The sequence below is a fragment of the Gavia stellata genome, chromosome 2 (assembly GCF_030936135.1).
Source record: "Gavia stellata isolate bGavSte3 chromosome 2, bGavSte3.hap2, whole genome shotgun sequence".
Lineage (NCBI taxonomy): Eukaryota > Metazoa > Chordata > Aves > Gaviiformes > Gaviidae > Gavia > Gavia stellata.
Window position 1 is genome coordinate 58,271,694 of NC_082595.1, and position 18,662 is coordinate 58,290,355.

An 18,662-nucleotide genomic window follows, 5' to 3' on the forward strand; every position below is an offset into this window, starting at 1 on the left:
TACTTTGCCTGCGCTATCTACTGTTAAAATACATATAGAGCTCTAAGTCAAAGAAATGATAGAAATTTAGAAACATTAGTACTTCTTTGTGTCAATACTTTTGCAGTTTTATAAATGCCTATCAGTATCAGGACGTTTGGTTTTTTTAGTAACAGGAGTAATCTCAATGATTTTATTATGCAATTACCCATGAAATATATTAAAAGCTCTGATTAAAAGGGATTAGTTCATTTAAAAGAAGGCAGTGATGGTGGTAGAAGGTTTAAGAGAAGATAATCTGCAATGTTTTTTACCTTGCTAATGGACTTATATGACTGTGTCTCAGTTCTAGGCTTAATATTTTAACCCACTGCCACTTGCCCTTTCAATTTAATGCCATCTGTTTCTAATGGCCATTTAACATTAAGATAATAACAGTAATATTATCTGCCTAATTAACCATGCAGACTCTAATGGTGCACTAACTGGTTTAGATAAAAGAATTTGCTGATATCTCCCCCTACAGAGAGAATACTAGAAAATGTGATAAAACATACCAGAAGTAAACAGTGTCCCTGGCACTCAATAAGTGTTCATTCAAATGCCATTTACTCAGTCTATTTAGACAATCAGTGCTTTAACATCTTTTCAATGTCTTTATGTTCCTACTGAGAATTACACCTTATGCAATCATTGTAAATCTTTCTGGAATACCTAATTGCATGTACTTTCACACAAATGAATAAGGATATATCAACTGTTCACTGTAATGGAAAGTATGTTGCCAAATTTTCAGTAAGTGGAGATTGTTAAAATTCAGTTTTGACCATGAAAGCCTTTTTTTTCCTTTTAAGACCTGCCTGAATAATTTCAGACAACACAGAGCTAGACAATCAAAAACTCATATAGATATGCCCTTTCTCATTTATTCCCACAAACTTCTCTGTGATTCCTTTTCTGGGAAGACCAAGGGTTTGAACTTCGGGGCAGAAACAAGACGGGTTTATGGGACTGTCAATTCGCAAACAGACTGGGAATGCCATATCAGAGATGGAAGAAAACGTGCATTCATGTACACCAAGGGAACCAGAAATTTTCCATCCCAAAACTCTGAAAGAATGAATGCTGTAGCAGTGCTTATGAATCCTTGAATATGTTGGCGATATCCCATGGCATAGCACTATCTTTTTTTTTTATAAGATAGCTGATTATCTCAACGGGGAAAATGCAGCAGATCTAATCTAGCTGACTCTCACTAAAATACTTAACATGGTGTCACCATGGGAAATTATTAATTATGCTGGTGAGAATGGGGATTAGTACAAGAAGGTAAAATGTTTAAGAAACTGACCACCTGAAATGCTAACAAGTTGTGTTGACAGGGAAACTACTGGGTTGAAAAGGGATTGAAGTGAAGATTCTCAGAGATCAGACTTGGGGCTGATCTCATTGAACATTTCATAGATTGAATTGGCTGACATGAGCTAATGAAATAACCAATAAAGATGAAGACCAAGAGGTCATGTAGAAAGATCTGGATGGCTTTGAGATAATGGCAATAAAGGGGATGAAAATCAATAGAGCAAAGCTACACTCTCAGGGACCAATAAGAATTTCTGCTATCAGCTAGGCGTTGCTTATCTGGAAATGAAAAAGGAGAAAGACTTGCTGTGTATCAGTTGATTACAGAGGGTATATTTAGTCTGGTAAATTAAATGGTGTCAGGAAACATTCCCAGGCAATACTGGCATAGTATTATTCAGAATGGTCCCGGGCATTCTTTCAGCCCATGCCAATCAGCAGTCTCCCAAACAATTCCTAGTCATGCTTCAACAGTTACTGCATGCTAGGGACTTTTTGCCATGACAGTGTGGCTGAGATGTGCCTATGTTGTTTTGTAGTATTAGGAGTTTAATAATATGGATGCAGGCTATTCCATGCCAGTTGAACTCAGTGTCAAAGAACAATCCTGGAAGCAATCCTTAACCCTTAATGTACAATAATCCATAATTTTCTAGTATCAATATGACCAGAATCACAGTGACTATATCATAGTATACAGCAGTGAAAATGTAAGCTACTTGTGGAAAAAAAAACCCAGCCAAAACCTAAACACATTTCTAGGGTTCATCAGAAGGGATATTTCCAATAGAAATTGGAGAGGTGCCATTTAAAAGACTTTATGATTTTTTTTTCTATAAAGATATTCAAATCAGAACAGGTACAGTGAAAGGCTATAAGACTGATCAGAGGTGACTAAAAACTTCTGCTTGTTCCATCTAGCAAGCAAAAGCAGAGAAAAGACATATCACAGGAAAATGTCACAAAGAACAAAAAATAGAGAAACGCAATCCTAACCAGGAGGTACAAAATTCAGTTTAATAAAAAAGGCGCCTTTTGACTTCCAATCAGACAAATTACATTCTGCAAAAGCCCTCCTGCAAAAGTAATGGATGCAAAAAATAAAGCTAGACCTTGATCTTTTGCTTAAGAGGGTCTATTATGAACCTCTGTGGTTATGGGGAAATGGATTGAAACAGGAACCCCAGAAAGTGCCTTCCAATTTTATTTTCCTTTGAATATTTAGACGAGCAAATACTCAGCTTCATGAAAAAAAGTTATGCAGCCTAACCTTTAATGAAAAATATTGTTGTAATTTTCAAATAAATGAATGTGAAGAAAACCACAGGTCACATAATATTTGGATTATAGCAGAAGTGAAAGGAAACAGACTAGAGCACTTACCTCATTCTTTAACTTGCTTCCAGAGAACCTTTGAAAATAAATACATTTGATTATTTTTTCATAAGCAGAACATTTTTAGAGTTTGTATATATATATATGCATATAAAATAGATCAATTAGAAAAATTACCACATTTCTCCAAATGTAATTATAATAAAAATCATGCTATTTTCTTAACTTCTTCCATTGGTTTGCAAGTGCCTGAGGATATCAGAAAACCTACTGATGTCTTCTAAAACATGAAGATTCAGATCATTGACCAAACAGTAAACTATAAAACCCAGTTTCAGTTTTTTCTTTGGATCTTTGCAACTTCACAAATATCAGAAGGGCAGCATACGTGCAAGTCCATAAGGTCTTTATCAGGAAATACATAACATTTTTGATACAACTGAGTAAATTCAGAGTGGAAAAAACATATCTAGAATTTACATTTCTCAGGAAAATTAAGAAATCACAATGATTTTCCATTCTTTTTCACCACAGTATTATTTTGACGCAGGAGAAATGCATTTCTGAGATCAAAGATTCATTAACTGTCAAAAAATGTGTTCCAATATAGTGAATGTCCTTTAAGAGTCCAAGTGAGAGATTCCCAATGAAGTCATTGGACTATCAAGTAAGCCTTCAGTGCAGAAATTAGAAAGTACACATTTTAAATTAGAACTACTAATCCAGAGAATGTGTAATGATAGAGATTCTAATGGATCAGTATAATGATAAATGTTGTTTGATTATTGTTATTTCCTGTTCTGCTAGCTGACAACTGATAAGATACTGTGGGCAACACGAAGTCTTGTAATTATTAGTGGCTATATTGTGATTTCATGCTGTTGGGATGCTCTGCTGGCAGGAAGGAAAACCAGAGGCTGAGTGGTTGCGGAATTCCTCCTGCCCAGGCCAGGCAGAGGCGCCTGACAGTTCCCATCATGTGATGATCCACCATATGTTACCTACAGAGCTCCCTTTGCTGTTGATAGATAAGTATGAAAGAAGGCGCCGCTCAACTGATTACAACGTGGAGCTAATTAGCTTCATAGCTGGATGTATTTGTTATGGACTGCGGACTTCCACATGTGCAACAAAATGCACACAGGACGTACAGCAGAAACACAAGGCAGCATCTGCTAGCATTGCTCCTCCAGAGCTTTAATCACTGGCTAAAGCTACCCTTCACACAGTGCTGTGGATACTAATGATTTTTCGTGTTAGATGTATTCCTTTCACAGTGCAAGGCTTGATATTTAAAGGAACTGGGAGGTCAATTTTACACTGGAATTTAAGGATTCAGGCATCTACAACCCTGCATTTAAGGACTATTGTACTCAGCTCAATTACCCAAATACTAATACTTGAATGCCAATTAAATTTGAAATGGCAGTAGAGGCCTATATTTAGGCTACTAAACTGAGGCCCATTGCCCCTTCTAACCTTTTGACCAGCTGCCCATCTAACGTGCAAGCCTTGTAGTGAAGGCCTCCACATGCCTGTATTTGTGCATGGGCATAGTGTGACATTGTCTACCTGGATTTCTCCAAGGCTTTCAACACAGTTTCCTACAGCCTCCTCCTAGAGAAACTGATGCGGTATGGTCTAGACAGGTGGTCTGTGCAGTGGGTGGGGAACTGGCTGACAGACTGCACCCAGAGGGTGGTGGTAAATAGCTCCTTTTCAAACTGGCAACCTGTCACAACTGGTGTCCCTCGGGGATCGGTATTGGGTCCAACGCTGTTTAGTCTCTTCATAAGTGATCTGGATGATGGGATCAAGTGTACCCTGATGAGGTTTGCCAATGGTACCAAACTGAGTGGGGAAGTGGACACTTCAGAAGAGAGAGCCACCTTGCAGAAAGACCTGGATAGGCTGGAAGAGTGGGCTAACAAGAACCTTATGAAGTTCAACAAGGCAAAATGTAAGGTCTTGCACCTGGGAAAACATCATCCAGGAGTGCAGCACAGGCTGGGATCTACCTGGCTGTGGAGCAGCTCTCTGGAAGGGGACCTGGGGGTCCTGGTGGACAACAAGCTCAATATGAGTGAACGGTGTGCTGCTGCGGCACAGAAAGCTTGCAGGATGCTGGGTTACATCAATAAGGGCATCACCAGCAGAGATAAAGGAGTCATTATCACACTCTACGCAGTGCTTGTCAGGCCACGCCTGGAATACTGTGTTTAGTTTTGGTCCCTGCTATGCAAAAAAGATGTGGACAGGCTGGAGAGGGTCCAGAGAAGAGCCACAAAGATGATAAAAGGACTGGGAAGCCTGCCATATGAGGAAAGGCTGAGAGAACTGGGTTTGTTCAGCCTTTAGAAAAGACGGCTTAGGGGAGACCTTATCACCATGTCCCAGCGTTTAAAGGGTGGCTATAAAGAAGATGGAGACTCCCTTTTTACAAGGAGTTACATGGAAAAGATGAGGGGTAATGGGTGCAAGTTACTCCTGGGGAGATTCCGATTGGACACAAGAGGAAAATTTTTCACAGTGGCAACAATCGGCCATTGGAATAATCTTCCCAGAGAAGTGGTGGATTCTGCAACATTGGACACTTTTAAGATTCAGCTGGACAGGGTGCTGGGCCATCTTGTCTAGACCGTGCTTTTGCCAAGAAAGGTTGGACCAGATGCTCCTTGAGGTCCTTTCCAACCTGCTATTCTATGATACTATGATCTGATACCACTATCAATCCATATATTTTCCCTGCCTATTTCTGCCCCAAGCTTGATCCAGGAACCATTTTTATAGCTGACATTTTTATAGAACAGACATCAGACAAAGGACAGATTTTAAGATGGATCATTATATTCAGCAGCCAGCAACTGGGACATTGACTCTCAATTTTGAATCCCTATACTGCCTAACTCTTTCCTTACCTAGAAGCTTGTTCTTAACCCCAGGCTACTGTGTCATTCCCTTAACACAGACAAATCCAACCACAATGATGGCCCAGACTGTGCAAAGTCATCATTTGAGCTTCTGTTCTAAATCAGGTAGGGAGGCAATTTGACTTGTAGCCTGAAAATTCAACAACTCCTACATAAGAGCACAAGTCCTAACACAAAGAAAAGCTTCCTAACTAGTGAATCTAGTGAGCACTCCTGAAAATCTTAGAGTATCTATGCCGTCTTTATGTGAGCATATACAGTTGGAAATCCAGCCGTGGGGTATTTTGCAGAACCTCCACTTTCTTTGCATTCATTGCTGCTAGACTGCAAGGACAAAGCTTTGCATGAAAAGGGTGCTGGCTGACATAAAGCTGAGGACTAAGAGTGATTATATTCCCTTAAGTGAAAATAACTGTCTTTTAGCCAATTAAATGAGCAATTTGTTGAATATAATTCTGTATTATGAAAGAACCTCATGTTGCTGTGTACCAGCCACACCTCCGCAGCTCTGGATAAATACTTGATAGGGAAATGGCACATTCCAGTCTATTATACCTTAAGTCCCGCAGTGGAGGGTTCCCTCCTTTTAAGCATCATTGGCAACATTACCCTCAATTTTTACACTTGCCCTATTCTTTGGAAAAAGGCTCCTTGAATATAATCTAAATCTTCCAGCATTTAGATTTTCTATGTGTGATTATAAACTCATTTATTCATTTCCTTTCTCAGAGTCCCCACTTATACAGATATACTGCTGTAGACAATGAAAGCCATCATTCAAGCCATATGTGAACAGAGACATTTGTTTTACGAACTATTAATCTTTGGCAAACGAACAGGCAGCTATCGTAACGTATTGATCCTACTAGCTGTCCCTTAAATAAATATAATTAGAGCTTCCTGGGTTAGGTTTAAACTGATATTAGCCAGTCAAAGGACTTGTAAATATTAATCTACACTGACCCCTCCTCCTGCCCACAGGTGCCAGCTTCACACCATTCTCCAGACGTTTCATAATGGGAAGCTGTCCTGGGGAAAGAAGTCAGAGGGTGACACACAAGCAAACAAAATGAGACAAGTGTTCTGGAAATGGTGTTTTGCTGCCATACACAACCTTGAACACATCCTCTGCTGGTGTAAGTTGATGCAGCTCTACACTGACTGTGGTGGGGCCATACAGAAGACACTAGTAAAAGATTTAGATCAACCTCTTAAAACAAAATTAATGTCTTTAGGGAACAAACTGTTACTTAAATCTAGGAATGCCAGACATTGAGACATGCAGCAATACTAGTTCTGGTATCAACGAAAATTAGCATCTTACAAATAGCTTCCTAACAGAATGTTAAAGTTAGACCTTCACTGACTAAGTCTCAGAAGTTATGTTATTGTACCTGGTTAAGCCTTTTCCAGAATACACGGAGTGGTAGTATGCACTGCTTTCTTTAATGCCAATTCCATAATAGTGATACCTGTGGAAAGAAAAGAGGAGTATTTATGAGTGACGTGTCGAGTAAAGCAAACTGTCAAATCAATTTTCAATGCTTTCTGAAAATTTTTCTTAACAGTGTCTACCAATTCCTTTCACAGACATGGAACAAAATCTGGTCTCATAGAAAACAGTATTGTCATGGTTTGATCCAAAATTCAAGGCTAGGATCTTCTTTAAATTTAAAACACTTTCTCTCTTACAAGAATGTAGCTGGAACAGCATATCTCCTAGAAACAGGTTACATTTCTTTGTCGTAATGTGCATTCTCTTTCATTTTACTTTGTTTGTTGAAAGGATGCTGGGTTTGATCTGCCAGGTTTATTTTATCAGGCTTACCACTGTTATACTTAGACAGTCCCACAGAGCACTCTTCAGTTGAAAATAACATGCCAGTGTAGCCTACAAATTAGTGTTCAGCCTCCTATGACTGAAAATGCTAACATGTCATTCATTCATTCTTCTCTCAGGTTGTAGGCTGACTGACTCTGCTGAATTATTTAGCTGCTTAAGCAGGTCTCATACACATTTGTCTTCCTTGCTGCTCTCCTGGAGATTACTGCTCCCAAACAGAGCTGGAAGAAGAAAAAGTGTCTATTGCTCAGCCTCTGCAGTGCTCAGCCCAACACCTTAACCAAAGACACTAAAGAAGGTGGGTTGGTGCTAAGAGTAGTAGATACTTACTGCTTTCCACTGATTTTGCTACAAAAGAAGAGACCTTCAGAAGAAGGGCAGGAGAGCAAGCTGGGGGCAGCTATTTCTTTACTGGTCATAGCAAAGTTTGTTTGAGTTCATCTATCAAAGGTGATAGGCCCTGTCTTATAAATTCCGCTCACTAGATTTTAGAACTGATTGTGTTAAACCAAATCTGTCTGTTATGGACAGTATACTCAATATAATTTGTTTTTTACTGAAGTTAGCTTGAAAACTCAAGGTCAGCTGGTTTAACTGAACTGCTTCGAAGTAACACTTGTAGTTCAAGTACATTGCATGTAAACCAAGCCTAACACAGAGGTAACACTTTGCAACACACTGCACTAATTTCACTGGAACTTCTCAAAAGCCGGAAGAAATGCACTCTTAAGACACAAAGTCCCCAGCAAATAGTTCATGGAACACATAAACAAAAGTTTTCAGCTCATCTCTGCTGTTTCTGGTGATGCCCATTAAAAAAATCACAATCTTACTGTTTGTTCTTGTATGGGACAGTCACAGATAAGAACAAAACCCTCAAATGCAGTATATTTACAAAGCTGACTAAAGGCATTAGATACAAATTATATTTAAGAAAATGCTCATCAGGATGATATACTTGCTTAGCCTAGGTAGCTTTGAAAATCTCAGCTGAAATATTCTCATTCTGTTCCTGAACAGTCTGTTGTGTGCATTCAGGATTTTACAGCCGAGAAATGTGACAGAAAGTGGCTGCTGTTAAACATCAGAGCTTTTACTCTTTGTCTGAAATTGATGAATCTACATAACACCACTAGATTGCAGTGGTACCTGGTGAGCCATAAGGAAGGCCAAAAGTTTCTCACCTATTTCTTTACTGTTAGTTTTCTTGCCCTGTAAGTGTATTTTTCTGAGGGATGGTGATGTGGTGAACTGACCGTTTTTAAATACCTGTTAATACCCAGAAGCTCAGACGTAGGACCATCTGCTCATAACAGTTCCCTTTTATTCATTAAAGTCAGAGTTAGACAATCAAAGCAAAGTGACACCTCAAGGTGGTTTAGAATGCCAATGGGACCTTTCATTAAATGTCATAATGCTAGACTGTTGTCCTCTGGTTTACATACAGTACTGAGTCACCTGTGTTGTAAGTTAACATCCTCAAGGTTTTCAACCACTACTTTTGGTTTAGGAGTATTAAACAGATAGACTTGGGCCAAAGACCTGAATCTGGAAATTCCTAATATTTGACAGACTTCTGACACAAATGCTAAAGGCATGAACATCTTTCATGAAAATGAAGTAATTTTAGATGTGACACAATAGGTATTGAAAATATACATGTATAGATTCTTTGAAATAGCAGCATTTACTTAGTCCTGGTACTGCAAAGGTTGTGCATTGAACAGGATGAAAAACAAAATAGAGCTGTGACTGCCCTTTAACAGTATTATCTGCACATTTGTCATTGGCCACGTAAGCCAGCAGTTGCCTACATCTCATTCCAACACCCTAAATCTCCCAGTTTCTATCACATGCCATTTTTTAAATTCTAAAAATAAAACTTCACACTTTCACCACAAATTTTGAATTCCCTCCTGCTAAAGTTGGAGTAGGCCAAAGACAAGGAACTTCTTTACAAACTTAGGATTCAATATCTAGATTATTCAACATCTAATTCAATATTAGCATATTTGGGCTAGAAACAGGAACTGTTGTATGATTTGGATTCTTAACTATCCAGTGGTAGGCAATATACTTGTGCCTGCTCTGGAACACCCCAAGATACCAGAATTTACCACTGTGACATTTTGTCCTGTAGAGTATAGATATTTTCAGTACCTATTCAGTGTGTCTTAAAAGCATAGCAGTTATCATTCTGATTTCCTTCAGTGATTTGTGTAGTTGAATTTTTAGTACTAAAAAATACAGCTTTCCAGTCATGACACAGAAGCAATTAAAAAAATTATAACTTGTACTTTTCAAGCTCTGTCTGGCATACTTTATAGGGTAATAAGGTATGAAGATTTTTATTCTTTTACAAACCAAAGTCATTAGCTGAATAGCTTATTTTGGGCTCCCTGTTGAGAGTAGTATACCCATCCCAGACATACTGATAACATCTTTAACATACAACTTCAAGTGCCTTCTTTCTGTCTCTTTATATGCATATTTCTATGTGTATGTACGGTATATATGTATTTTACTATTTATATTTCTATTGTACAATTAATAAAATTAAACCAGTCATCATAAGGATCTTATTCTCAATTTTTGTAACAAACCTTTTAAAAAAGAAGCTGAACTGCTTTCCTCTTTTAATTTCAGTGGTTTGTTGTAACATATGTTCCTACGCAACTAGTAGCCCTGATTTTAGCATACACTGACACAAATGATAGCTGATAAGGAAGTGATAGGCTTAAGCTGTTCAGGGACGTGCAATAACTTGTTATCACGGGGCCAGCTGTCATATCAGTTTTATTAACCCACTAAATCACTCCTAATAAATAAGATAATAGTTTTCAGACATGATGGATAAAAGCTAAGATTCATCATTGATCAAAGTCTACAAAGAAATTAAATTGTAACTTGAGCTCAAACAGTCTCCTGTGTGTATGGGCTGAGCAGTATGTACGTTTTCCCGACTAGCTGCTGCAGGTAATTCTCGTACCATAAATGAATTCTAGCAGTGACCACAGTATGTTCAACATTACCTATGCAAAAAGGTGGATTCAGAACCTGCTGCACAGACAACTGTTGCTTATGAAATACTAAACTGCTAAGAGAGCAGTTTGCAGTATTTATTGTGCTGGGTCTTCTTCCACTCAGCAGGAATATAGAAAACTTTCCCTACATTCAGCAATCTGGAGTGACTAGCATGGGCATGAGAGATGAATGAACTTTGTTAACAAAAGTGTGTCCAATGTGTTGTATGTTCTTGGCCAAATGTTTAAAATAGTTTGTTAGTATTGACGCTTTTGTACAAATGGATTTTTGGATGTCAACACAGAGAGAGAGACTCTGACTCGAAGTTCTAGGATTTATTAGACCCATTTTTAAGTCTCTCCGTTGCCCAGAACTGGAGATGACAAATGCTCTTGGAATCAGAGGAGGAACTAACATTTGTGTATCTCACACCTCACACATTTGTGTATCTCACACCTCACACCACAGCACCTGTATCCCACCCCTTAGAGCAGGAGTTCTTTCTCAAAACCAATTCATGCTCATGAGAATGCTAGAAAGAGCTGGGCCTTGTTTTGGTGTGGGAGAAAAACAATTTCTGTCACCTTGAAGATGATGGAAAAGGGACCGATTTTCTTTGCTTTCTTCTGACCACAGTGAGGCTCTATCGATACATTACTGTGTATGCACGCAGTGTCCAGTAAGGCACTTTATTCCTGGGGATTTACCTTTTCTTTGCAATATAAGAACAATGATTCCACTGGAGAGGAATTGTCTTTTTCCTTTCATTCTTTTTCAGCATCTGGCTCAGTAGAGCCCTAGACAATGATCAGAGCTCCTAGGCAATACTGCCATATGAAACACCACTGTCAGGAATAGTTAGTACTATTATTGCTCCTACTGACATTATATCGGAATAATGATAGCAACAAAAGAAATAAAACAATGTCACTGTGCTACCATGCTTAAAAAAAATGGGATTTAATTGCTAGTAAGAAGTGACTCTTACCAGTCCCAGTAACTCAGCTTTGTTCCACATAGAAACAACTTACAACATTTAGAGTCCATGCTGACATAAAAGCACAGGGTAACTAGTCATTTACCGAAACTGACGAAGAGTCCCTTAATTTGCTTGTTAGTTTAATGGAAATACTTCTGTAAATTATATTTGTGTGACTACCTGGTGAAAGCAGAAATGAATTTTCTCCTCAGTGAGTCTGTGGTTCTGAGGGGAATATGGTCCACAATATCAGAGATGGATAAATAGATAATCAGAGATCATTTATACTGTCACTTCTCTATGACTAGTTGCTGCTATATTCAGTCTCTGAACTGGAGATATTGTCACTTGTGCCTTCTGTGAGGTCCTTTTTTGCACAGCAAAAATAATGTAAATATATCTTAGTGGAAATGAGAATTGCAGAGGAAAATTCTCTGAGGAAAACTTCAGTGAAAAAAAAAGGAGAAACAAATGCCAGATGTTCAAACAGAACCTGCTGCTGCCTCATCCCTTTGAGGAAATTTTTCAAGAACAGTTAAACCATATGAAAATGTGGTACATAATACGACCAAGGTCATTAGGGATATGGGATCTGCTGAAGAAATGTTGGGCATGAGGTATTTCTGTGCTAATACAGTTAAATGTCTTAGAGAAAAGGGGAATATAGTGACACATATCCCAACATAATTAATTTTGTAGCTAGATTCCCATGTCAAAAACTAGATTTGAAAAATACTCCTTTCCTTAATAGATGTTGACTTACTGTGCTTTAAATTATGCAGACACATCATACGTTTTGGAAGTTTGGATCCTGATTGGATCTTGTTTATCAATTCATTAGATATGTCAGAACAAAAATACAATGAACATTTGGAAGACTTTTCCCCTTGTATTATCTCATTCATTATAACTTGAAAGTGGTTCTCCAAATATGTTGGGTTATGAACCTGACTAAGACCTAGCCAAGGCATTGATGAATTAGTAGGCTGTCAAATATTCCTGCACAGATTGTGAATGCCAGATCTCCTAAAATCTTAAACACAACACCAGCAGCAAATGTTCATCTGCAAAGCTGACTAAGTCTACATCAGCTTATGCCTGTAACCATAGCTGAAAGTCACCACAGCAGACAATAATTTAAATCCCTCTTTTTCCCTATAAATAAGCTTTCTAATAGTAACTCTCCTCAAAAACCCTCAACTGAGTGTCTATAGGTCATCTACAAAAAGAGAAATTAACTTCAGTTTCGGTTTTCCTCTATACAATGCAGATTGTGTACTCTCTCCTGAAAAAAATCAATGGATTACAAATTTGTAAGACTGTGACAGAAACTATGCAAGAACTGTCCTCTGTTTAAAAAGGAAAAAGATTCTATGCAGCCTTTATTTCCTTTGGATTTTATTTTTATTAGTGATTATTTAAAATAAATACTTGAGACATACTCAAGAAATGGAATATCTTTGTAAAAATTTGGAATTTAAACACTTCCCCACCTTCGTTTATACTGCAACAAAACCTAAAATTCAAAAATGACATCTCCTACGCATTCTTCAGCAAAACTAAGGTGGAATCAATTGGCTATTTCTTATATTTCTAAGGCAGGAAGAAGACCAAGAATAACAACATGAAACAACACCCCAAAATTATAAAAGTAAACAATGCATCTTCCAGACATTCCTAGTATATTGCAAAGCACTTAGGAAAAGCCCAGTCTTGTAGGTTTTTTCCTTTTCAGTCTCCTTTCATTTTGAGTTTTGCTTATAAATTACTGAAGTACAAGAGTAACTTTGTCTTTCAAGGCTAAGACATTCAAAAGCAAGAGTTTTCTTAAACAAACGGAATGTTTGAGTTTCTTCTATTACTACCAGTATTCTGGTTTTCTATCTTATTCATTAGCAAAATGTTTCTTTGCTAATTTTCTGGGGTTTAGTCTTGTTTCAGCAAACCATCAACTCTTTGTGCTTTCTTCTATAAGTCAAGGATAGTTTCATGAATCTTACTCAGTAAGTACACAAACACGTTTGTAATTTTAAGCATGAGAAAAATCCTAGGGCTACTCACCTATTTAAAGGCATGCATCTCCTAAAATATAAGCATTAATAATAAAAGTTTAATTTCTGTGTATACACAGAAAGCTGGACACAATATCTATCCTAATTTGTTCCTTGTAGCAATGTCTTATTTTTAGGAAAACCTATTTTGAAATCAATAGAAATATACAGATAAGGATCTGGTCCAAATTTGATCTGGGACTGAAAACCATTAATTTTTTTGAGAGTTACTTCAAAAGAACAAAATTATTTAACTAGTCCTATTTTATGTTGAATGGCATGGGCATAACACTATTTAGGTTTAAATATTTTTTTAAACTGGATATTGATAAACACTGAAATAACAGTTTAAAGCACAACACTCAGAAAAGCTCAGAGCCAGTCTTGGTTTTAGGCAATACAGAGAACTGTTGTATTGGTGACTCCCCAAACAGGGATAGAAGTTTCCTAGAATTACCTAACTCATAGCTTGACACTAGCAATATCCTAGAGCATTATTTTGACTTCTCTACATTCCTTACATCAGTACACCACACAGTTTTTCATTTCCTTAAGAAGTATCATTCCCCTATTAAAAAACAAAATCAGACTGGGGGCAATTCATCAGTCCTTCCTCAGCAGACTTGGTATCAAGACATAGGAATGAGGGTGGATATAAGGGAATATGCTGTTACCACTGTTCACCACAGTTTTACCCTAACTTTATCATGGTTAAAACATAATGCCAGAACCAGAACTAATAAAAAATTCACCACAGGTGATAAATAATTGCCTGTGATCTGTTCCTACAACCTAATATTCCACAGATCAAATATACAAATTAATTGGATACCTAATTTATGAAATTACTGCATTATAGGCTGTGTACGTTTCAGAGTTTTTATAAATTACCCACAACAAAGAGTAGATGTACACCTTCTTCTCAATTTAAGACAATGTTTCCTTCTAGTGTCTTTAAATTAATCCATATTGTTATGTAGAGAACACAATGAAAGTTGTTAGGTTTGCAAAAGGCAAATAAAATCATAGTTAAATTGCACATTATTTATAGAAAGTTGAGTAGGTGTAACAAAATTATATTATATAAATAATATAACATTATAAATATATATTTATAACAATATAAATATATATATTTATATATAATATATATTATATATATAATATATATAAATATAAATATATTTATATTATTATAAATATATATAATATATAACGTTTTGACATATATTTGCAACAAATGCATGGCTCTATAAACATAATAAGTTTTAGCAGCTTAATCAGTTTAACTTTAGAAATTATGCCTGCAGTAATGTTTTCAAACTTGAACTCTGTATCAGATTCATCATGTACATGAAAATTATCACTTGCAGCTTGTCATGTGAATAAACCCCCCTGCCAATTAGTGTCTGTTATGGAGACATGGAAATACATGTCATTCCTAGAATGTATTCTATAAGTGGATACACAGATAATTATGCCTTACTTCGAATGGCCCCTTGTTCCAAGCCGCCTTGTGGTAAGGAGAGGGAATTTCTGGCGAATGGTCTAAAGAGAAAATAACTGTATTAATTTCTAACACCGGTATATTTTCTTAGCAGTCTGTTCACAGAAAAATCGTGGTGTAAATATATGGTCTAATGCAGTCCATGAATAAATATTTTTGACACTTATGTCACAACATAAACAATTAAGCATGTTTTACACTGCAGGGGTCCTTCCATCCTCGTCCATCTTGCAGTGTATCTCCATTCTTCCCACCCATAAACTCCTTCCCATCCTTTCCACCTGTTCTTCCTTTCCGTTTTCACTTCTACAATTTAAAATCTAGTTTTCTTCACCAGGATCCTGTTTCATTCAGGTCCCTAAGTAAAACTTTATATTTTGCTTCAGAGATCTGAACAGAACCAGGGAAAGATCTGCCCTTTAGCTATTCTGTTTTCAAAGTCAAACAACTAAAAATAAATTGATTTTTGATTTGAAAAGTGTGATCTGAAGGTTAAAGCACACAAATATTTGCCTCACAGGTACTTCTGTGTCCTCCACTATCAAAGTGCTGGACAGTCTTGAACGTGTTTATGCTCACCAAAACCTAGTGAAAGTTTCTGTTAGCTCTGTGCTGCACATAAAGAATTCATGTGATGTGATTTAATCCAAGTCAAGCAAAACATTCTGTCACTGGACTCCTGAGATTGAGATTAGTGCCCTAAAAACATCCTACTTTTCCTGTAAAGAATGATGCTTAAGGCAAAAGGTTTATTAAGTAAAAAAGTAATTCAGTAATAGAGGTAGATCTAATAGATACATCTAATAGGTAGATCACTGTCAAAACAATGTTTAAATGGAAAGCTATTGTCTTCCTCATTTATACTGAAACTGTGTAATGAAGATAAAACATACACTTTCTCAGTATATCCAATTCAAGAGGAAAAAATTAGCTAGTGAACATTTTATGAACTGGATTTTAAATCCATTATTAGTATTTAATTAAATTAATGCATTTTGCTATGTATGAACAATGACTAGATCAGTAGTGTTTAAAAAAAGATGATCCTTGAAGCATTTTTGGTTTCCTGTTTCACTGACTACTCAGGATTTAATTTGGAGAGTTCACATCTCCCTTCCATTAAATGATTTCAGGATTAATTGTAGGGAAGGGTAGAAGAGAGGATGAATCAACAAGTTTTCATTCAGGAGCTCTTTGTATTATTAATTTTTATTCCTCTTCTTGTATTGCTTCTTGTGTCACATCTCACTTTACACTGCCTTTAGTATAATTAAAAGTGTCTTCCATGTCAGATCTGGTTTTGTGGAAAGAACCCTATTAATGTCATTATCAAAAAGGAAAAAAAAAACCTCTCAGAGAGAACGCCTTTTTTTGTATGAAATAACAATAAATCAAAGGGAATTTCAGTTTCATTCTCCTAAAGCTGATATCATGAAATCCCTTCAAATGGAATAGTGTAGTTACTCTGATTCTATGTATATTAGCAGTAGAAAACATGTGAATTTGAGGGGAATTTTGACACAGGTGTACCGAATTGTGATTTTATTGAAGAATTAATCTAACAAATTATGAAGGCATTTACTCTTTACCTTCCCAAAAGTCGCAGCACAGGCAGGTTCCAGCTTCTCTTTTCTGCAGAAGTCTAAATAATGTGCATAAAGGATGCATCTTGGTAAACAAACTCCTTCACAGACAATGTAGTTTTCTTCCAGCCTATATAGAGAAAGAAACTGCCAGAGTAAGAAGCAACATGCCATGTCTCCCGATTTTATTTTCCTTCTGGTTTTTGGTACTGCCCTCTTTTTTTTTATAATTTTACTGAAGAATTCCATGAGAGCACACAGGTGAGTTTCTCCTGAACAAGACAGACACTACAGACTGACTCCACACGTGGTGCTCAGATTAGCTGCAGAATATGGAAAACCTGGGGCCAGGTCCCTTTTCTTAATGAGTCTTTTTGAATGTCTGGACTTTTTTGCTTTATATAAATAATTAAATGATCATCACCTAAGAGCCAGCCTTGCACTAACTGGACTATGAAAGACTTGGGTTTAAGTCTGTCCTTTGAATAGAGCAGGGGCTTGAACTTGCATCTTCTGTCCCACTGTACCTTTAACACCTGGACTAATGTCTCTTTTCTTCCTGCTTTTGCTTTTTAATTTCCATGCTGGATCTGAAACTGCTTCTCGACCAAACCATACTGAAAAGCAAAGAAATGGCTTTTTTTGAAGGGGTTGCATTTTTGTAGCTTCCCAATCAGATTACAGAATACAAGTGCCTAGTGATGGTCATGTAAGTAAAATTTTAAAAACTGAAGAAAAAAAATTACTGTCTTCACTTGAACTGAACTCTTGGTAACAGCTGGGTATTTCACTGTTGTCCTGTTTCTTTTCTTTACCAGTTTACATTATTTGCTACTCCTGGGATGATGCGCAATAAATCTGTTTCTCAAATTACACAAATCTGTAAGGAAATACTGTGTAGTAAATGCTGCATACTGAATCATTTTGCACTGACTCACCAGACTCAAATCCTTACAATTTATGCCCAGAAGTCAGATGTAAACTAGATTAAGAAACTGAGTAATTTGGAGTACTCTCTTTTTTCAGTTAGAAGGAAAAAAATCTAGATTTACGGTCTGCATTTAGTAACTAAGTTCCCATTTAATTCAACAGCACTCCTCCCTAGTTTCAAGTGTGTTTTAATAGAAACATTTATCAATTAATGTCTGCAGAATTTGACCTCTTATTTGGTTAATTTTTGCCCAGATAATATGAAGTAAAGTTAGGGCTTCCATGGATGGTAGAATATAATGTAAAAAGATACAGTATAAGACAGTGATAATCTAACAGCCATAACCTTAAAGGGCAATTGAAAACATCCATTCACAAATGTAATTCTTAAGTAATGTTTCATTTCTACATTTTTTTGATACATTTCATCGATAGCCACATACTGTGAGAATCTGACAGAGAATTCTGTCAACTGATAAACCTCTGCTAATTTAAAATATCAGAAATTTGGGGGTGGATGTCCTTATTTGCAGAAGAGGCTTACCCGAAAAAAAACCAACCCCAACTAACCAAACATCCCACAACCTGACAAAGGGCAAATATTTCTAAAAGAACTGTGAGTTGTAACCCTCCTTGCCGGCTCAGCTTTTAAAGGAATGTCCCTTTGGGCCTAACGGACACACCGGCTCGGCCCTGCCGGCGGCAGCGCAGGGAAGACGCGGGGTGTCCCCGCCGAGCGGCCAGGCCCCTCGCCCCGAGGCGGCTCCGGGTGCGGGGGCTCCGCCACCGCCGGCCCCGCAGCGCGGCCGCCCCGGGGCGGGGGCTCGCCGCCGGAGCCCTACCATTGCAGGGTGAGCTGCGTCTGCTTCTTCTTGTCCTTCATGATCTGCGTGATGCTCTTCTTCGCAGACGGGCTCTGGTCCGCGGCTTTTAGTGCGCCGCCGCCAGTATCTGCATCCTCTTCTTCCGAGGAGAGGGCTTCGCTGTTGAAGCGTGTTTCTGGGCGCCGGGAGGGGAACAAGAAGAGAAACCCAAGGGCATCGTTACGGCCCGGCAGCACGCCGCCGCCTCCCGACGACGCCGCGGCCCCGCAGGCGCCCGTTGAGCCGGCCGCCCCGGCCGCCGCTGCCTGAGGGGAC

General features: G+C 37.8%; 1 protein-coding gene across 1 annotated transcript in view; it reads right to left on the reverse strand.

Annotated features, from left to right (window-relative positions):
* RFX6 (regulatory factor X6) overlaps positions 1-18,662 on the reverse strand; it is a 38,569-nt gene that overhangs the window by 19,540 nt on the left and 367 nt on the right. Inside the window, exons 2-6 of the mRNA XM_059835639.1 lie at positions 18,366-18,522; positions 16,600-16,723; positions 14,990-15,051; positions 7,001-7,078; positions 2,725-2,752 (exon numbers count right to left, since the gene is read on the reverse strand). Of these exons, the coding sequence (XP_059691622.1) occupies positions 2,725-2,752; positions 7,001-7,078; positions 14,990-15,051; positions 16,600-16,723; positions 18,366-18,522 (449 nt within the window). The remainder of the gene's footprint in view (positions 1-2,724; positions 2,753-7,000; positions 7,079-14,989; positions 15,052-16,599; positions 16,724-18,365; positions 18,523-18,662) is intronic.